The sequence below is a fragment of the Saimiri boliviensis genome, chromosome 2 (genome assembly GCF_048565385.1).
Source record: "Saimiri boliviensis isolate mSaiBol1 chromosome 2, mSaiBol1.pri, whole genome shotgun sequence".
NCBI lineage: Eukaryota > Metazoa > Chordata > Mammalia > Primates > Cebidae > Saimiri > Saimiri boliviensis.
The window spans coordinates 82,421,059-82,441,964 of NC_133450.1; the positions used below are offsets into that span (position 1 = coordinate 82,421,059).

General features: G+C 42.2%; 1 protein-coding gene across 34 annotated transcripts in view; it reads left to right on the forward strand.

The window, feature by feature from the left end:
• PPIP5K1 (diphosphoinositol pentakisphosphate kinase 1) overlaps nt 1-19,643 on the forward strand; it is a 55,765-nt gene extending 36,122 nt beyond the window's left edge. For 33 of the 34 annotated variants that reach the window (XM_074393737.1, XM_074393743.1, XM_039469068.1 and 30 more), the window contains 2 exons: nt 13,544-13,657; nt 17,607-19,643. In XM_074393737.1, coding sequence (XP_074249838.1) covers nt 13,544-13,657; nt 17,607-18,421 — 929 coding nt within the window. In that variant the 3' untranslated portion in view covers nt 18,422-19,643. The remainder of the gene's footprint in view (nt 1-13,543; nt 13,658-17,606) is intronic. The other variant, XM_074393723.1, reaches the window with a different exon arrangement.
• Nucleotides 19,644-20,906: the final 1,263 nt, after the last annotated feature.

The window sequence follows — 20,906 nt, forward strand, 5'->3', positions numbered from 1 at the left end:
GGCTGGTGCCTGTAATCCCAGACAAGAGTGAAACTCCCTCTCAAAAAAAATTATTTACTCTAACAATGTCAGTATTTAATTATAATTATAATGTTAATTATAATTATAAACAAATGAAAAGTCTAATGAGACAGACTTCCAACTTCTACCTTTAACAGTAATTTTAGTAATATTCTCTCATGTCGTTTTGTTTTCTAACATATTCCACCTTTCCTTGTGCATGCATGTGTGTGTGCATGTGTGTGTGTATGCCAGGTGTCTTATATTCGACAAGAGTCTCACTTTAGATCCAAGGACACAAATAGGTTGAAAGTAAAAGGGTAGCAAAAGATATTCTATGCAAATAGTAACCAAAAGAGAACTGAAGTATCTATACCAATATTAGACAAAATAGTCTTAAGTAAAAACATTGTTACAAGAGGAGCTGGGTGCAGAGGTGCATACCTGCAGCCCTAGCTACTTGGGAGGCTAAAGTGGGAGGATTACTTGAGCCCAGGAGTACTCTAGCTGGGGAACATAGCAAGACCCTGTCTCTTTAAAAAAAAAAAAGTTGTTACAAGTAAGAGAAAGTCATATATTGTTAATGAGGTCAGTTTATCAGAAGATAAAACAATTGTGAACACATACATACCAAATAATGGATCCCCAAAATACATGACAAGAGCATTGACAGATTTGAAGGAAGAATTCTACAATGGTAGTTGGAGACTTCACTACCTCCTTTTGTTTATTTTATTTTTAGAGACAGAGTCTTGCTCTGTTCCCTAGGCTGGAGTGGTGTGATCATAGTTCACTGTAGCCTTGACCTCCTGGGCTTAAGTGATTGATTCTCCTGCCTCAGCCAAAATGCTGGTATTACAGGCATGAGCCACTGTGTCCAGCCAATACCCACTTTAATAATAGACAGAACAACTTGTCAGAAAATTAGTAAGGAAATCCCAGCACTTTGGGAAGACAGGCAGGAGGATCACTTAAGCCTAGAAATCTGAGACCAGCCTGGGTAACAAAGTGAGATACTGTCTCTACAAAAAATTTAAAAATTAATTGGGCATGGTGGCACATGACTGTAATCCCAGCTACCTAAAAGGCTAAGGTGAGAGGATTCCTTGAGCCCAGGAAGTCAAGGCTGTTGTAGTGAGCTGTGATTGTGCCACTGTACTCCAGCATGGGTGACAGAATGAGATCCCATCTCTATTAAAAAACAAGAAGAAGAAAATTAGTAAGGAAATAGAATGCTATAAGCCAACTAGACCTAACAGATATATAGACCATTTCATCCAACAACTGCAGAATGCAGATTCTTCTCACATGTACATGAAATATTCTCCAGGACAGAACATATGTTAGGCCACAAAACAAGTCTCCATAAATTTTAAAAGGTTGAAATCATGCAAAAGATCTTCTCCAACCACAATGGAATGATGCTAGAATTAATAACAGAAGAGAAAACTGTAAAATTCCCAAATATAGAAATTAAACAACATATCTTTTTTTTTTTTTTGAGACAGTTTTGCTCTGTTGTCCAGGCTGGAGTGCAGTGGCATGATCTTGGCTCACTGCAACTTCCACCTCCCGTATTCAAGCAATTCTTCCACCTCAGCCTCCTCAGTAGCAGAGACTACAGACATGTGTCACCACACCCAGCTAATTTTGTATTTTTAGTAGCAACAAGCTGTGAGCCACCAGGCCTGACTTCCTTTTTTGTTTTCAATTTTTGTGGGTAAAACAACATCTTTTTTTTTTTTCTTGAGACAAGGTCTCACTCTGTCACCTAGTCTGGAGTGCAGTGGTATGATCACGGCTCACTGCAACTTTGACCTCCAGCTACTCACCTTCTGAGTAGCTGGACTACAGGCGCACACTACCACACCCAGCTAATTTTTGCCCTTTTTTTTTTTTTGTGGAGACACATCATGTTGCTCAGGCTGAGCTCAAGACATCTGCTCTCCTTGGCCTCCCAAAGTGCTAGGATTACAGGCAGGAGCCACCACACCTAGCCAACAACATACTCTTAAATGACGAATAAGTCAAAGAAGAAATCACAAGGGAAATTAGATTATACTTTGAGATGAATGAAATGAAAACAAAACATACCAGATGATATGGGATGCAACAAAATTAGTGCTCAGAGATAACTTTATAGCTGTAAATATCTACGTTAAGAAAAAAGAAGAAAAGACTGGGCATGGTGGCTCACACTTGTAATTCCAACACTGGGAGACCAAAGTGGGAGGATTGCTTGAGCCTAAGAGTTCAAGAGCAGTCTGGGCAATATAGTGAGACTTCGTCTCTACAGAAAAACTTTAAAATTAGCCAAGTGTGGTGGTACATACCAGTAATCCCAGGTGCTTGGGACGCTGAGGTGAGAGAAGAGCTTAAGCCTAGGAGACAGAGGTTGCAGTGAGCTGAGATTGTACGACTGCACTGCAGCCTGGGTGATAGAGAGAGACCCCTGTCTCAAAAAAAAAAAAAAAAAAAGGGAAAAATCTTAAATCAGTAACCTAATTTATACCTTATGGAACTAGAAAAAGAAGAATAAACTAAACTCAAAAAGCAAACCAGGCATGGTGGCTCATGCCTATTATCCTAACACTTTGGGAGGCTGTGGGGGGTGGATCTTGAGGTCAGAAGTTCTAGACCAGCCTGGCCAACATGGCGAAACCCTGTCTCTACTAAAGATACTAAATAAATAAATAAATAAATAAATAAGCGAAGTGTGGTAGCACATACCTGTAATCCCAGCTACTCGGGAGGCTGAGGCAGGAGAATCGCTTGAACCTGGAAGGCAGAGGTTGCAGTGAGCCAGTATCACACCATTGCACTCCAGCCTGGATGACAGAGCGAGACCCTGTCTCAAAAAATAAAAATAAAAAAAGCAAAAGGAAGGAAATAAAGATTAGAGTGGAGATAAAGAAAAATTAAAGAAAAGCAATAGGAAGAATCAATGAAACCAAAAGTTGGTTCTTTGAAAACATCAACAAAATTGGCAAACCTTTAGCTAGACTAAGAAGAGAGAAGATGCAAATAACTAAAATCAGGAATAAAAGTGGGGACATTGCTATTGATTTTGTAGACATACAAAGGATTGTAAGAGAGTACTATGAGCAAATGTATGCCAACAACTTAGATAACCTAGCTGAAACGGATGAATTCCTAGAAACATGCAAATCTACAAAAACTGAATCAAGAAGTAGAAAATCTTAACATACCTATAACAAGGAAACAATTAAATTATTATTGTATAATAATAATAATACTTTTTTTTTTTTTGAGACAGAGGCTTGCTCTGTTGCCCAGGCTGGAGTGCAGTGGCTGACCTTGGCTCACTGCAACCTCTGCATCTGACCTTCAAGTGATTCTCCTGCCTCAGCCTCCCAAGTACCTTGGATTACAGGCACCCACCATCATACTCAGCTAATTTTTGTATTTTTAGTAGAGACAGGATTTTGCAATATTCGCCAGGTTGGTCTTGAACTCCTGACCTCAAGTGATTCACCGGCCTTGGCCTCCCAAAGTGCTGGGATTACAGGTATGAGCCACTGCACCCAGGTGAAAAAGATTAAATTAGTAACAAAAACCTCCAAAAAATGAAAAGTCTAAAACCAGATGGCTTCACTGGTGAATTCTACCACATATTTAAAGAAGAAATAACTAGTCTACTCATGCTCTTCCAAAAAAATTAAAGAGGAGGAAACATTTTCTTGAGGCCAGCATTACCGTGATACCACATTTCAAACAAAGACAGCATAGGAAAAGAAACCAGTATCCCTATAAATACAGAGGCAAAAGTTCTGAACAAAATGCTAGCAAACCAAATCCAACAACATAATAAAAGAATTATACTAGGGCTAAGTGAGATTTATCTCAAGAATGCAAGAGTGATTCAATATAAGAAAACTGGTCAGTGCAATACACTGCATTATTAGAAACAGCGAAAAAAAAAAAAAAACACAATCATCTAAGTTGACACAGAAAAACATTTGACAAAATCCAACACCCTTTCATGATAAAAACACTCAGCAAACTAGAAATAGGAGGGAACGTCCTCAATATGATAAAGGGAATTTATGAAAGCCAAAGCACACATCATACTCAGTAGTGAAATACTGAAGGCTTTCTCTCTGAAATTTGGAATAAGACAAGGATGCTGGCTTCTACCACTGCTGTTCAACATCGTACTAGGAGTTTAGGCAAGAAAAATAATTACCCAAATTGGAAAGAAGAAATAAAACTATCTGTGTTCACAGAGGATATAGTCCTATATATAAAATCACAAAGAAGTCTCAAAAAAAAAAAAAAACAATAAAAAACTGCTATTAAAGTTAATGAAAGGCCGGGTGCGGTGGCTCACACCTATAATCCCAGCACTTTGGGAGGCTGAGACGGGTGGATCACGAGGTCAAGAGATCGAGACCATCCTGGCCAACATGGTGAAACCCCGTCTCTACTAAAAAAAAATACAAAAATTAGCTGGGCATGGTGGCACATGCCTGTAGTCCCAGCTACCCGGGAGGCTGAGGCAGGAGAATTGCTTGAACCCAGGAGACGGAGGTTGCAGTGAGCCAAGATCGTGCTATTGCACTCCAGCCTGGGTAACAAGAGCGAAACTCCGTCTCAAAAAAAAAAAAAAAAAAAAGTTAATGAAAAAAATTGGCAGAGTTGCAGAGTACAGATGAACTCAGACTGGGCACAGTGGCTCATGCCTGTCATCTCAGCACTTTGGGAGACTGAGGTGGCAGGATCTTTTGAGCCCTGGAGTTTGAGACAAGCCTGGACAACATAGGGAGACACTGTCTCTACAAAAAAATAAAAAATTAGCCAAGCATGTTGATGCACACCTGTAGTCCCAGCTAATTGGGAGATTGAGGTAGGAGAATGACTGGAGCATAGGAGGTCAAGGTTACAGTGAGTGGTGATTGCATCAGTGTACTTTAGGCTGAGTGATAGAGCAAGACCGTGTCTCAAGAAAAAAAAAAAAAAAGATCAACTCACAAAAATGTTGTGGGTCGGGCTTAGTGGCTTGTTCCTATAATCCTGGCACTTTGAGAGGCTAAGGCCTGAGGATCACTTGAGGCCAGGAGTTTGAGACCAGCATGGTCAACATAGCAAGATCTCATCTCTATAAAATAGTTTTGTTGTTTTTTTTCCTGAGATAGGGTCTCATTCTGTCACCCAGGCTGGAGTGCAGTGGTGCCATCATGGCTCACTGCAGCCTTGACCTCTTTTGCTTGAGCAATCCTTCCACCTCAGCCTCCCAAGTAGCTGGGACTATAGGCATATACAACCACATTCAGCTAATTTTTTTTTTTTTTTTTTTTTTTTTTTTTTTTTTTTGTAGAGATGGCATTTTGCCGTGTTGCTCAGGCTGGTCTCAAATTCCTGGGCTCAAGTGATCTTCCCAACTCAGCCTTCCAAAGTGCTGGAGTTACAGGCATGAGCCACTGTGCCCAGCCGTATAAAATTAATTTTTAAAAACTTGTTTCTATATATATATATATTTTTTTTTTAAAGGCAGGGTCTTGCTCTGCTGCCCATGCTGGAGTGTACTGGCATAATCTCAGCTCACTGAAACCTCTGACTCCCAGGCTCAAGTGATCCTCCCACCTGAGCCTCCCAAATAAGTGGGACCACAGGCCTTTGCCACTATACCTAGCTAACTTTTTGTAGAGATGGAGTATTTCCATGTTGCCTAGGCTGGTCTTGAACTCCTGGCTTCAAGTGATTCTGTCACCTCAGCCTCCCAAAATGCTGGGATTACAGGAATGAGCTTTCGTGTCCAGCTCAATTGTGTTTGTATACGCCAGCAATGAATGATTGAAAAAGGAAATCCAAAAAAAAATTATATTTTATATAGGATTCAAAAGAATAAAATGCCTAGGAACAAATTTAACTAGGAAGTTGAAAGATTTGTACACCAAAAACTATAAAACATTGCTGAAAGAAATTAAAGAAGGCCAGGTGCAGTGGTTCATGCCTGTAATTCCAGCACTTTGGGAGGCTAAGGTGGAAGGATTGCTTGAGGCAAGAAGTTCAAGACCAGCCTGGTCAACACAGGGAGACCCCTGTCTCTCTAAATAATTTTATTTTTTTAGATGGAGTCTCACTCTGTTGGCCAGGATGGAGTGCAGTGGCATGATCTCCACTCACTGCAACCCCTGCCTCCCAGGTTCAAGCGATTCTCCTGCCTCAACCTCCCAAGTAGCTGGAATTATAGGTGCCCACCATCATGCAGGGCTAATTTTTTTGTAATTTTAGTAGAGAGGCGGTTTCACCATGTTGTCCAGGCTGCTCTTAAACACCCGACCTCAGGTGATCTACCTGCCTTGGCTCCCCAAAGTGCTGGGATTACAGGCGTGAGCCACCAGGCCGGGCTCCACAAATAATTTTTAAGAAAACTTAGCCAGGTGTGGCCACATGCACCTGTAGTCCTAGCTACTTGGGAGGCTGAGGCAGGAGGATTACCTGAAACTGGAAGATCAACACTGCAGTGAGCAGCCATGACTGTACCACTGTACTCCAGCCAGGGCAACAGAGTGAAATCCTGTCTTGTTAAAAAAAAAAAAAAAAAATGCTGGGTGCAGTGGCTCACACCTGTAATCCCAACACTTTGGGAGGCCAAGGCAGATGGATTGCTTAAGCTCGGGAGTTCAAGACCAGCCTAGGCAACATGGAGAAATCCCATCTCTACAAAAAATTTAAAATAACAATAATTTTTTTAAAAGGCCAAGCGTGGTGGTTTTACGCGTATAATCCCAGCACTTTGGGAGGCCAAGGTGGGCAGATAACGAGATCAGGAGTTCAAGACCAGCCTGGCCAACATGATAAAACCCTATCGCTACTAAAAATACCAAAAAACAAAAACCAACAAAAAAAATAGCCAGGTGCAGTGGCAGGTGCCTATAATCCCTGCTACTCCAGAGGCTGAGGCAGGAAAATTGTTTGAACTTCGGAGGCGGAGGTTATAGTGAGCCACAATTATACCACTGCACTCCAGCCTGGGTGGCAGAGCAAGACTTCATCTTGGAAAAAAACAGTGAGCTAGGTGTGGTGGTGTGTGCCTGTAGCCCTGTACCAGGGAGGCTGAGGTGGGAGGATTGCTGGAGCCCAGGAGGTCGGCTGCAGTGAGCCATGATCATGCCATTGCACTGTAGACTGGATGACAAGGTGAGTCAAAAAAAAAAAGAAAACATATCAGAAGAAAAAAATTAAAGAGGCCTATATAAATGGAAAGGCATTTCATGTTCATGTAGGTGACATGATGTTGTTAAGATGGCAATATTCCCCAAAGTGATCTTTGGATTTAATATAATTCCTATCAGAATTTTAATGGCCTTTTTTCAGAAATGGAAAAGCCATCCCTCAAATTCATATGGAACTGTAAGTGGGCCTGAATAGCCAAAAGAATCTTGAAAAAGCAAAACGAAGCTAGAGGACTCAAACTTTCTAATTTCCAAATGTGTTAGAAAGCTATAGTAGTAAAAACAGTGTGGTATTGCCAAAAGTATAAACATATAGACCAATAGACTAGAATCAAGAGTCCAGAATTAAACACGTATGACCAATTGATTTTCAACAAGGATGTCAAAACTATTCAATGGAGAAAAAATAGTCTTTTCAATAAGTGATGCTGAAACCACTGGGTATTCACACTGCAAAAGAATTCATTCACCCCTACCTCATACTATATGAAAATATTAACTCAAAATGGATCAATGACCTAAATATAAGAGCTAAAATTATAAAACTCTTAGAAGAAGTCATAGAATAAATCTTCATGACCCTAAATTTGGCAATGGATTTGTAGGTGGAACAAAAGCATAAACAACAAAAGAAAAAACAATTAGACTTTATCCAAACTAAAAATATTTGTGCATCAAAGGATATTATCAAAAAGTGAAATAACAACTACAGAAAGGGAGAAAATATTTGCAAATGATATATCTGATGGGTATAGAATATAACAACAAAAAGGCAACACAATTTAAAAAGGGGCAAAGGACTTGAATTGGCATTCTCCAAAGACGACCTGTAAATAGCTAAGAAGCACATGAAAAGATGCTAACTTACATTAGTTATTAGGGATGTACACATCTAAACCACAGTGAGATACCACTTCACACCCAACAGGATAACTATTTTTAAAAAAGGAAGAAAGAAAAGAAAGTGTTAGGATGTGGACAAACTGGAACTCTCATACAGTGCTAATGGAAATATAAAATCGTACAGTTTCTGTGGCAAACAGTTTGTTTCTCAAAAAACTTTTGAAGGGAAGAGAAGGAAAGTTTCATAGTATCAATAGTCATATTGATACTACAGTCATATTGATACTATATATATAGTATATATATATATATTATGTATATATATATATGTATTATAGAGTAATGCAAATAAGGAATTACGTTTCTGTTATTAGGAACCAGGATTTTCAAAGTAAGATAAATTAGATACATGTATAAATTCAAAAGACTTTTAAAATGCTGTAATGATAAATTTGAATTGAAAATATCAATATGAAGGCTGGGCGCGGTGGCTCAAGCCTGTAATCCCAGCACTTTGGGAGGCCGAGGCGGGTGGATCACGAGGTCAAGAGATCGAGACCATCCTGGTCAACATGGTGAAACCCCGTCTCTACTAAAAATACAAAACATTAGCTGGGCATGGTGGCGCATGCCTGTAATCCCAGCTTCTCAGGAGGCTGAGGCAGGAGAGTTGCTTGAACCCAGGAGGCGGAGGTTGCGGTGAGCCGAGATCGCACCATTGCACTCCAGCCTGGGTAACAAGAGCGAAACTCTGTCTCAAAAAAAAAAAAAAAAAGAAAATATCAATATGAATTCTGGTATGCATTGGCAAATGTAGCAATGAGCTCCTTTAATAACTAGATTTTTGGTCTCTTTAGTGGAGAATGTAGCATTCTCCACTAAAAGTAACTAGGATTCCATGGGAAAGTAACTTGATTTTTGGTTTAGAGCAGGGTTTTTTAACCTTTCTGAAAATTACTCTCCATCCCAGGAGTTTTTTTAGAATCTTTTTTTCCCTAATTACCTCCTACCACATGCAATTTTAATACCACAGATATATCATGTTTATGTATTGTGACCATTTGGTGGACCATAAACCATTGGAATAGCTAAGATTTTTTTTATCCCCACAAGAACCAATTTTGTTTAGAATGCATGGTCGAGGGCAAAGAAAACCCAGGATAATCTCGCAGCATGTTGGATAAAAGAAGCAAGGAAGCGGTCAAGCCCAAAGAGGCTCCCAGTGACCAAAATTGGGACAGTTTGGGCATTAAAAAGAATAATTACTGTAGTTGATTAAAGTACGCTGGATGTAGCTACTCAGGAGGCTGAAGTGAGACTATTGCTTGAGCCTAAGAGTTTGAAACCAGCCTGAGCAACATAGCTAGATCTTATTTCTTTTTTCTTTTTTTTTTTTTTTTGAGACGGAGTTTCGCCCTTGTTACCCAGGCTGGAGTGCAATGGCGCGATCTCGGCTCACCGCAACCTCCGCCTCCTGGGCTCAGGCAATTCTCCTGCCTCAGCCTCCTGAGTAACTGGGATTACAGGCACGTGCCACCATGCCCAGCTAATTTTTTGCACTTTATTAGTAGAGACGGGGTTTCACTATGTTGACCAGGATGGGCTCGATCTCGTGATCCACCCGCCTTGGCCTCCCAAAGTGCTAGGATTACAGGCTTGAGCCACCGCGCCCGGCAGCTAGATCTTATTTCTAAGAAGATAAAAAAAAAATTAGGGCCAGGTGCAGTGGCTCATGCCTGTAATCCCACACTTTGGGAGGCCTAGGTGGGTGGATCATGAGATCAGGAGGTTGAGACCATCCTATCTAAAACAGTGAAACCCAGTCTCTACTAAAAATAAAATTAGCTGGGTGTGGCAGCACATGCCTGTAGTCCCAGCTATGGGAGGCTGAGGGAGAAGACTCTCTTCAACCCAGGAGGCAGAGTTTGCAGTGAGCCGACATGGTGCCCCTGCATTCCAGCCTGGGCGACAGAGCAAGACTCCATCTCAAAAAAAAAAAAATATATATATATATATATATATATATATATATATATAGAAAAAAAAAAATTAGCCAGGTGTGGTGGCACACACCTGTAGTCCTAGCTACTCAGTTGATGTGGGAGGATTGCTTGAGCCCAGGAGTTTGAGGCTGCAGTGAGCTATGCTTGCACTACTGCATTCCAGCCTGGGTGACAGAGCAAGACCCTATCTCTAAAAAAAAAGAAAGCACACTGAATATATATAATAAAAATCCACAAGCTCATAATGAATGAAAACAAGAGCTGGGTGCTGGACGAGGTAGCTCATGCACCTGTAATCCCAGCACTTTGGGAGGCCAAGGCAGGGGAATCACTTGAGCTCAGGAGTTCGAGGTCAGCCTGGGCAACATGGTGAAACCCTATCTCTACAAAAATACAAAAATGAGCTAGGCGTTGTGTTACATGTCTGTTGCCCCAGCTACTCAGGAGACTGAGATTGGAGGATTACTTGAACCTGGGAGTTTGAGGCTACAGTGAGCTGTGATCATACCACTGCACTCCAGCATGGGTGACAGAGCAAGACTCTGTCTCAAAAAAAAAATTAAATAAATAAATGATAAAACAAATTAATACTCATCTGCCACTATTGGAGAATATTTTTCACTAATTCTTTACTCTGAAAACTAATTAAAGGGAAATAAACACAGTCTTTTCAGTGAGAACTGTGGTTCAGTTTAATTAAATAGTCCCATTTGGAGAAGGAAAGCTCCTCTTTACTGAAAATACGCCGGTTGATGGAGAAGTAGACATTCCTCAAAGGATCACCCCTAATTAGAAGGGGAAAACTTGACAGTAAGATCTTGTTGGTGCCACCTTAACTTAGTAAACTTAGCCATACTTATAATGGGACGAGACAATATGACTCCAGTATGATGCAATATACAGTACATGGGATCACCTTAAAGTATTCTTAACAACCTTATTTAACATAAATTAGCTAAGTTAGATCTAATTTCCAGTTAATAGGAAATACAAGGGATAGTAAAATAAGTTAAATGATTCTATGTGGAAACAATCAGACAAGTCCAGAATGTGGGACATGACCTTCTGCAAAGACATGTGGCTTGTTTTTTTTTCTTTCCTCTCTCTCTCTCTCCATTTTTTTTTTTTTTTTTTTTTTTTTTTTTTTTTTGAGATGGAGTCTTGGCTGGGCGCAGTGGCTCAGTGGTTCAAGCCTGAAATCTCAGCACTTCGGGAGCCCAAGGTGGGCAGATCACAAGATAGAGACCATCCTGGACAGCATGGTGAAACCCTGTCTCCACTAAAAATACAAAAATTAGCTGGATGTGGTTGTTCGGTGCCTGTAGTCCCAATTACTTGGGAAGCTGAGGCAGGAGAATCACTTGATCCTGGGAGGCGGAGGTTGCAGTGAGCCAGGATCGTGCCACTGCACACCAGCCTGGCAGAGTGAGACTTCCAAGCAAAAAAAAAAAAGGATGGAGTTTCACTTTGATGCCCTGTCTGGAGTGCAGTGGTGCAGTCTCGGCTCACTGCCACCTCTACCTCCTGAGTTCAAGTGATTCTCCTGCCTCAGCCTCCCAAATAGCTGGGATTATAGGCAGCCACCACCAAGCCTGGCTAATTTTTGTATTTTTGGTAGAAATGGGGTTTCTTCATGTTGGCCAGGCTGGTCTCAAATTTCTGGCCTCAGGTGATCCACCTGCCTCAGCCTCACAAAGTGTTGGGATTACATATGTGAACCACCATGCACGGCCTTCTTTTAAAAACATTGCTATGGGCTGGGCACGGTGGCTCATGTCTGTAAACCCTGACTCTTTGGAAGGCTGAGGTGGGCAGATTGCTTGAGCCTAAGAGTTCAAGACCAGCCTAGGCAACATGGTGAAAATCCATCTCTACTAAAATACAAAAAAAATAGCCAGGAGTGGTGGTGTATGCCTGTAGTCCCAACTACTCAAGGGGCTGAGGTGGGAGGATCGCTTGAGCCAGGAGGACAAGACTGCAGTGAGCAGTGATCATACCATTGCACTCCAGCCTGGGTGACAGTGAGACCCTGTCTCAAAAAAGTTACTATGCAAAAGAAGAGGCTGCACTATTCTAGATTAAAAGAGGCTTCAGAGACGTAACAAGATGTAGTCCATGGTTCATGTTTGGATGCTTTTATAAAAGACATTTGTGGGAATAATTGGGAAAATTTGAATACAGATTGGGTGTTGAATGATATTAGGGAATTCTTTTTAATTGTGTTTAGCTTGTTAATGGTGTATGGCTATGTTAGAAAAATGTATATATATATATATTTCTTTTCTTTTCTTTTTGAGACAGTCTCTTTCTGTCACCCATGCTGGAGTGCAGTGGCACAATCTCTGCTCACTGAAACCTCTGCCTCTTGGGTTCAAGTGATTCTCATGCCTCAGCCTTCAGAATAGCTGGGATTACAGTCATGCACCACCACGCCCAGCTAATTTTTTTTTTTTTTTTTTTTTTTTAGATAAAGACTTGCTGTGTCACCCAGGCTGAAGTGCAGTGGTGCCATCTTGGCTCACTGCAACCCCCGCCTCCCGGGTTCAAGCGATTCTCTCCTCAGCCGCCTGAGTAGCTAGGATTACAGGTGCTTGCCATCATGCCCAGCTAATTTTTGTATTTTTAGTAGAGACAGGGTTTCACCATGTTGGTCAGGCTGGTCTCAAACTCCTGACCTTGTGATCCACCCGCCTCAGCCTCCTAAAGTGCTAGGATTACAGGTGTGAACCACTGCACCCACCCTTAATTTTTATGTTTTTATTAGAGACAAGGTTTCTCCATGTTGTCCAGGCTGGTCTTGAACTTTTGGCCTCAAGTGATCCAACCATCTTGGCCTCCCAAAGTGTTTGTTTACCCGAATGAGCCACTGTGCCCAGCTGGAAAAATTTCTTATATTTTATTATAATTATTATTGAGACAGAGTTTCACTCTGTCACCCAGACTGGAGTATATGGGCATTGACTACACCAGTCTTTCAACTTTTTTAAAAACATGTTTTAAAATGTTCATAATACAAGGTTTAAAAAATTGAAAATGGGGCCGGGCGCGGTGGCTCAAGCCTGTAATCCCAGCACTTTGGGAGGCCAAGGCGGGTGGATCACGAGGTCAAGAGATCGAGACCATCCTGGTCAACATGGTGAAACCCCGTCTCTACTAATAATACAAAAAATTAGCTGGACATGGTGGCACATGCCTGTAATCCCAGCTACTCAGGAGGCTGAGGCAGGAGAATTGCCTGAACCCAGGAGGCGGAGGTTGCAGTGAGCCGAAATCGCACCATTGCACTCCAGCCTGGGTAACAAGAGTGAAACTCCGTCTCAAAAAAAAAAAAAGAATAAAAAATTGAAAATGGTTTGGTTGAAGGGTCCCCAGGAAATGCTACTTCTCAGACAAGGAAGGGTAAGTTGGCTTTGACTTATGTTGATAACCTGTGGCTCCTGGATTCTTCCTCATCTGTCTTTTTTTCTTCCCTCTCCCTTCACCCTACCTCCTTTCCAGCCCTCTTTGATTCCATGCACAGCAGCCAGGCCTCAGATAGCCCATTTTCCCCACCACGTACTCTTCATTCACCTCCCCTGCAACTCCAGCAGCGCTCTGAGAAACCCCCTTGGTGTAAGTAATCCTTTTGGAACTGCCTAAACAAAAGCCAAGAAGACTAGAGTGATTGGTGAATGAGGGGCCTGTTGCCTGAGGGAAAAGAAGCAGTCTCATCTGCCATTTCCAACATGAAGGGAGAATCTATTTATTCTCTTTCTTTACCTCTGTTCTCCATGTTCCTTCTGTCTCATTGCAGAGAAGCTTTTCTCCAGTATTAGGAATGATTTTTTTTAATTTTATTTTTTTTTCGTAAATTATTTCTTCCTTAATGATTTAGGGGGACTATCTTGAAACAAGTACAAATATTTCATGTGTAATACCTGTCCATTTTCTAACCAATTGAGCAATTTATTGCAATAAGTTACCTCACATCTTTCAGCAAGAAATAAATTAAATTTGAATAGTAAATATATTACATAATGAATTGGGACACAATTAAAATTTGTTTTAAATATTTCTTTGGGGGAGAGGACACCACACTTCCACTCAATGAAGAGAAACATTTTTACCTTCCAGAGGCCTTTTATTTTTTTTTAACACCTATTATGCCACGAATTCTTAGGGAATAGGTTCCAGCAGCCGAGGCTCCTTCAAATTGGTTCTCTCAAAGTGTGCTTCTCTGGGTGGAGCAGGCTGGTGCTTCAGTTGGCTTCTTTTTCTGATCATTTTCCTTCACACATTTCAGGAAGCTATCTCAGCTCTTATAGTGCTTAACGTGTTCGATAAGCACATTAATTCTCTTGGCCAGAATCATGCCCTCAACTTGTTTGTTTACAACAGTGCCAACAGCATGCTGGGTAACATAGTAGACTCTTCGGTTTTGCCATGGTAACACTTGTGGGGCATTCCTTTTTTTACTTATAAAGATGGGGTTTCACCTTGATGGCCAGGCTGGTCTTGAACTCCTGACCTCAGGTGATCCACCCACCTCGGCCTCCCAAAGTGCTAAGATTATAGGCGTGAGCCACAGCACCCAGCCAATATCACCTTTCTTATAGATTTGCATATACGTGGCCAAAGGAACAACTTTATGTTTTCTAAAAGGCCTAGAGAACATATATCTGGTACCTCTCCTCTTTCCCTTTGTGTTCATCATTTTGGCAAATTATCCGAAGATGGCAGTTCTGGCCAAAAGGCAGGAATACTTTTTAATTTGGAGAGAAGTGCTTCCTCAAAGGGGCCTTTGAGGAAGAAAGGATGGAGACTTCATTCTCCTCTGATCCCTATTTGATCTCAACAGCTTTCTCCAGTAAAGATGACTAGCAGACAACCTAGACGTTTAGAAAAGCTGGGAGCAGGAGACTAGAATCTGCCACTTAATTCTCCATGACCCTTCTCCTGTTGGTCTGTTTTCAGTTTTTAGTATAAGTTGAGGTGCTGCTTTTTCCCATCTATTGTTTATTATCTCTAATCTATCACGAGTTATTTTTGGCATCAGTGTGAACAGTGAAGCCACACAGAATTCTTGAATGACTATAGGAAGGAGGAGCTAGTGGTGGTAATTGGAGGTGGGGATATGGGCCACAGGCACTGGTGAAGTATTATCCTGCCTCTGGGGAATAACTGAAATCAAACATGCCTTTCATTATTTTACTTGGATAGGACCCAAGCAAAGATTTTTACTTCATTCAGCATTGGACTTAACAGTTGTAGAATTTTGCCCTTTTTCCCCTATATGAGGAAAAAACTTTCTTCCCTGATACCAAGAATTCCTCCCCTGCATTTCAGAGAATCCTACACTCACCTTGCCTTTGCCCTTTTTACCACTTTCCTGGAGTGTTGATGAGTTCTGTGCCCCTGGAAATCTTACCCTTCTCTCTTTTCTGTTTCTGGTTGACCTTGTTGATTTGCCTGAATCAGACCACTAGCTGGATATTAAGGCTACTTCTTTACTTGGGTAAAGCTCAGCTTACATCTTTTTCTTTTTTTCCATCTAGTATAATTTTTGACTCAGCATCAGGTGTTTAGCCTCACTGGTAAACATCTTCTTTAGGATCTATATGTCTGTACCAGAAATAGGCTCCACATCTCTTAAAGCCTTGTTGGCTCAAAACCATATCTTCTCTCTCTCTGTCTTTTTTTTTTTTTTTTTGAGACAGAGTCTTGCTTTGTCACCCAGGCTGGAGTACAGTGGTGCAATTTTGGCTCACTGCATCCTCCACATCCCAGGCTCAAGTGATTCTCCTATCTCAGCCTCCCAAGTAGCTGGGATTACAGGCACCCTCCACCACACCTGGCTAATTTTTATATTTTTAGTAGAGACAGGGTTTCTCCATGTTGGCCAGGCTGGTCTCGAACTCTTGATCTCAAGTGATTCACCTTCCTCAGCCTCCCAAAGTGTTGGGATTACAGCCATGAGCCACTGTGCCTGGCCTCTTTTTTAGCTTGAAGCATGCCTCTTTTAATTCTTGATAGAAGACAGATAACTAGCATACCTTAAACTCAATGATGAGTTGAGCCTTTGTAGGCTCAGGTTTACCAACTTTTTGAGGTTTTCTTTAACGGCAATATGTTCTGATGTCCTCTTTTACCAGAATCTGTCATTATTGATACCATAGTGCTTTAATGTATCATTATAATACTATCAATAAAAATTATATTTACCAAGGGAAAAGTAGGTTAGTCCTGTACTAGAGGTCAGTGAAGAAATAGAGGTTGGGTTAGGAATCATCCCACAGTGTAATTGAAGACTCTGAGGTCTTTATTACATTACTTTCAGGATCTAGGAAATCTGTTTTTTAATGTTTCCTGTGTATATACTATGGACAAGCCTGTAACATTGTATATCCCAAGACTTACAAGGGTCTTAACCCTGGATCCATGGAATGTGGTTTCAGGGTAGAGCCTATGAGCTTCAGGAATCACATGTAAAGATTAGTGTGAATATTCATATGTACATTTTTCCTGGAAGATAATCTATGACTTTCATTAGTACCTCAAAGGGGCCACTGACCCCTAGAAAGGTTAAGAACTGCCATGTAGAGATTCCATGGCCATTTTCCATCTTTGGGTGAACGATTTTTTTTTTTTTTTTTTCCTGAGATGGAGTCTTTCTTTGTTGCCCAGGCTAGAGTACAGTGGCACAATTTCAGCTCACTGCAACCTCTGCTTCTGGGGTTCAAGTGATTATCTTGCCTCAGCCTCCTGAGTATCTGGATTACAGGCACCCGCCACCATGCCTGGCTAATTTTTGTATTTTTAGTGGAGACGAGGTTTTGCCATGTTGGCCAGGCTGGTTTTGAACTCCTGACCTCAAGTGATCCCGCCTGCCTCAGCCTTCCAAACTGCTGGGACTACAGGCATGAGCCACCGAACCTGGCCAGGGAAACCATTTTCTTTCCTATTGTTCTGATTTACATTGTCTTTCTACGTTCTCCTGCCAGCTTATCATTTGGGCTATAAATAATGGTTACCTCTGCCCCAGAAATACATTGATTGCTTTAAAGAATGATTCTTAACAGAAGGTGTACATCAGATTCAATTGAGAGTGTTCCAACAAAATTATATTGCCTTCATCCTCCTCCTTCCTGCAAGCTACACCTTTACACTAAACCTATAGAATTAGGATCTCTGAAGTTGAAAACTGGAAATTAATATTAAAAAAAAATTTATGACTTTAATTATGAACCACTTGGCTGAAGTATTCATATGCTTCCAAAGTAGGAATTACAGGCCATGGAAACTTAGAATTGGGTTGGGAGTGCATTTGTGAAAGAACCAGATGAAGTTGGTCTTAGTACTCTCTCCTAAAGTCTTACATGTACCTTGTGGTTACTCTTAGAGTATACATTAGGCCAAGGTGACAGTTCCTGAGCGAAGCAAACTTAGTAGTCTCTGCTTAACTTAGGAAGAATTCAGAGACATGAGTAGCATAGGCCAACCATTCTAGCATTTGAACTATCTGCACAGGGTGGAACCTACTCTTCCAGCTTCTCTGACTTGATCTCTCGACTTTGCTTTACAGACAGCAGTGGCCCTTCTAGCACTGTGTCCAGTGCTGGTCCTTCTTCCCCTACTACAGTAGATGGTAACTCCCAATTTGGCTTCAGTGATCCACCCTCCCTAAATTCACACGTGACTGAAGAACGTCAAGGCCTTGGGCTGCTCCAAGAGACCCCTGGGAATGGAGCACAAGAGCTCTCCATAGAAGGGGAACAAGAGCTTTTTGAACCAAATCAGTCCTCACAGGTACGACCTGTGGAAACCAGCCAGCCATACGACGACGAGGTGGCTGAGGTCAGTCAGCCATGTCAGGAGGTCCCTGACATCAGCCAGCCATACCAGAACATTTCTGAGGAGCTCAGCCAGCCATGTCAGGAGGTCCCTGACATCAGCCAGCAATGCCAGGAGCACCATGACAATGGTAACCACACATGCCAGGAGGTCCCTCAGATCAGCCAGCCATGCCAGACGGCCAGTCAACTGTGCCAGAAAGTCTCTGAGGAAGTTTGCCAGCTGTCTCTGGAGAACCCTGAGGAGGTCAGCCAGTCATGCCAGGGGGTCTCTATGCAGGTTGACAAGCTGGTCCATAGGTTCCATGTAGGTGCTGGTGGCTTGGTTCAGGAAACCCTTATAGAATTTGGCGGGCCAGCTGAAGAGATCCCTGAGGAGGTCAGCCAGCCGTACCCGGAGTTCTCTGTGGAGGTTGGCAGGCTGGCCCAGGAGCCTTCTGCATTCAATCTGTTGTCTCAGGGCATTCCTGAGATTGATAAACCATCCCAAGAGTTCCCTAAGGAGATTGATCTGCAGGCCCAGGAGGTCCCTGAGGAGATAAATTAGAAGTCCTGGGTGGTCCCTGAGGTGGTTGATCAGCTGCCTGAAGAGGGTATTCCTCAAGCCCAGAATCCATCTGGTGATCCAAACACTCAGAGGCAGTCTCTAGCCCATGACCAGCACTCACCCTTTTCACCAGCAACATGTAATTAATTTTCTCATTAGTGGTGTCACACTATACCAGCCATTTGAGCCAGCAACCTTTTCTCTTGGCTAACTCACTGGTCGGCTCTCACCAGCAGTGTCTGGGGAAGCAGTTCCCTTGGTATGAAGCATACCCGTGCTAGAGCTGTGTTTGAGGAGGAGCCAGTTTTAGGTTCAAAGAAGCCATTGGCTCTTCACTTAGCCGTTAGACTTGAATAGGATTTCCTTGGGGTGGGTTGGTCTGTCGTTACCCAGCCTTCTCTGAGCATCCTAGGAAATCACAGATTGTTAAAGGAAATGCTGCTTCACTGCTGAAGACACCATCTGGGGACAGCAAATGCAAAAGAGAGGACTCTAGAGTCTTCACTTTTCTGGGAAAACATTCATGACTTCTCAAGGTACCCTTAGACCATATGTGCATTCAGGAGACTCTTGTCTTTGCCAGCACTCCTCAGGTGAGCCAGGATGGCCATCTGAAATGTCTGGAAAATAGAGTCCCTTCTCCAAACAAACATCTGTCATGACCACTAATCTCTAGACTTGCCTTACAGATCTTTCCATATCATCCCAAAGTGCCCCTTCTGCCTCAGTCCTGTTTCTCTGGGCAATAGCTCTAGGGAAAAGTAGGTATTAGATTGCTGTGCAAAATTCAGAGCAATTACTTAAAATGCCCTAGAGTGTTCTTAGCCAGTCTGTGAAACTGGGTCTCCCTTTGTGGTGGGGCTGTTTGGCTTAGGAGATGCTGTAGTAGTAGAGATAATCAGGTTCTATTTTAAGCAATCAGCAGAGATCAATATTGTACAGATACAAGCAAAGGTTTAATAAATATATATACATACATATATATGTGTGTGTATATATATATTTCTGTAGTTGTGCCAGGGACAGACTGGCCAAAGACCAAACACTCCAGGTTCCCCAAGAAATTTATCCTTATATCATTGTGTCTGAGGGCCAGATATGATTATGAAGCTTTTTCCAAAGATCTGGGGATGGGAATGGGAGGGGGTAGGAGGGATAATGCAGTCATTGGAGTCGGGGGCCGGAACATTGTGAGTGCTTAATAAATATAAAATGATGAGAATGGTGGTGCTGGATGATGGTGATGTCCTTATGGATTTAAGAATGAATATGGGCTGGGCACAGTGGCTCATGACTGTAATCACAGCACTTTGGGAGGCTGAGGCAGACAGATCATTTGAGGTTGGGAGTTGGAGGCCAACCTGACCAACATGGTGAAACCCTATCTCTACTAAAAACACAAAAACTAGCTGGGCATGGTGGCATGCGCCTGTAATCCCAGCTACTCAGCAGGAAAATCGCTTGAACCCTGGAGGCGGAGGTTGCAGTGAGCTGAAATCACGCCACTGCACTCCAGCCTGGCAACAAAGCAAGATTCTGTCTCAAAAAAAAAAAAAAAAAAAAAAAAATCAGTATGACTGTGAATAAGTTGTGTCTGTAACTGATTAATCTGAATCAGTCAGAAGACGTTATAGTTGAGCAGGAATGGGCTGCAAAAATACAGAGATCAGGCATCCAAAAATAGACTATAAAAATATAGAGATTAGATATCCCAAGAGGTGCCTATAGCAGTCAAATCACTATCTCAAAAGGTCTCTTTTTTTTTTTTCTTTTTTTTGAAGCCGAGTCTCGCCTCTGTCCCCCAGGCTGGAGTGCAATGGTTCGATCCCAGCTCATCGAAACCTCCACCTCCCGGATTCAAGCAATTCACCTGTGTTAGCCTCCTGAGCAGCTGGGATTACAGGCACCCGCCACCACACCCAGCTAATTGTTTTATATTTTTAGTACAGAGGGGGTTTCGCCATGTTGGCCAGGCTGGTCTCTGTGAAGCACCAGAGGGTACGTGCCTTGTCACCAAGTTCTTGGAATCATCCTGTTAACTTTTTACTCTGATGGAGTGTCAGGAGTTTATATAAAGGGGCTATGCCCTTTCTCTGGTCCCTTGACATCTTTACTATGTGAGAGCCCAGAACAGTGGGAGAGCTAGAACATGCCCCTCCTCAAATATTCATAACATGGCCACTTCTGACATACCTAGGACTATAAAGGGTTTCCGTGGTGGGGGAAAGTCTACCATTTTACTCCATGGAAATCCTGACTGTGCAAGGAGACTTGTTTCCAACCTCATTAGGCTCTGGATCTCTTAGGATCCCTCAGCTTCTTACCTCTTTAGCCCAAGAGGTTGTCCAGGTTATCTGATCCTGGTTATTTGGTCCTCAGCTCTTGCCCCCACGGAATGCAGATGCCCTCCCCCAGGAGGCCCCTTGCCCCTCTTCCCTCCCCCAAATCAGACGTATGTAAGTATGTACCCACCCTAGGCTCCTAT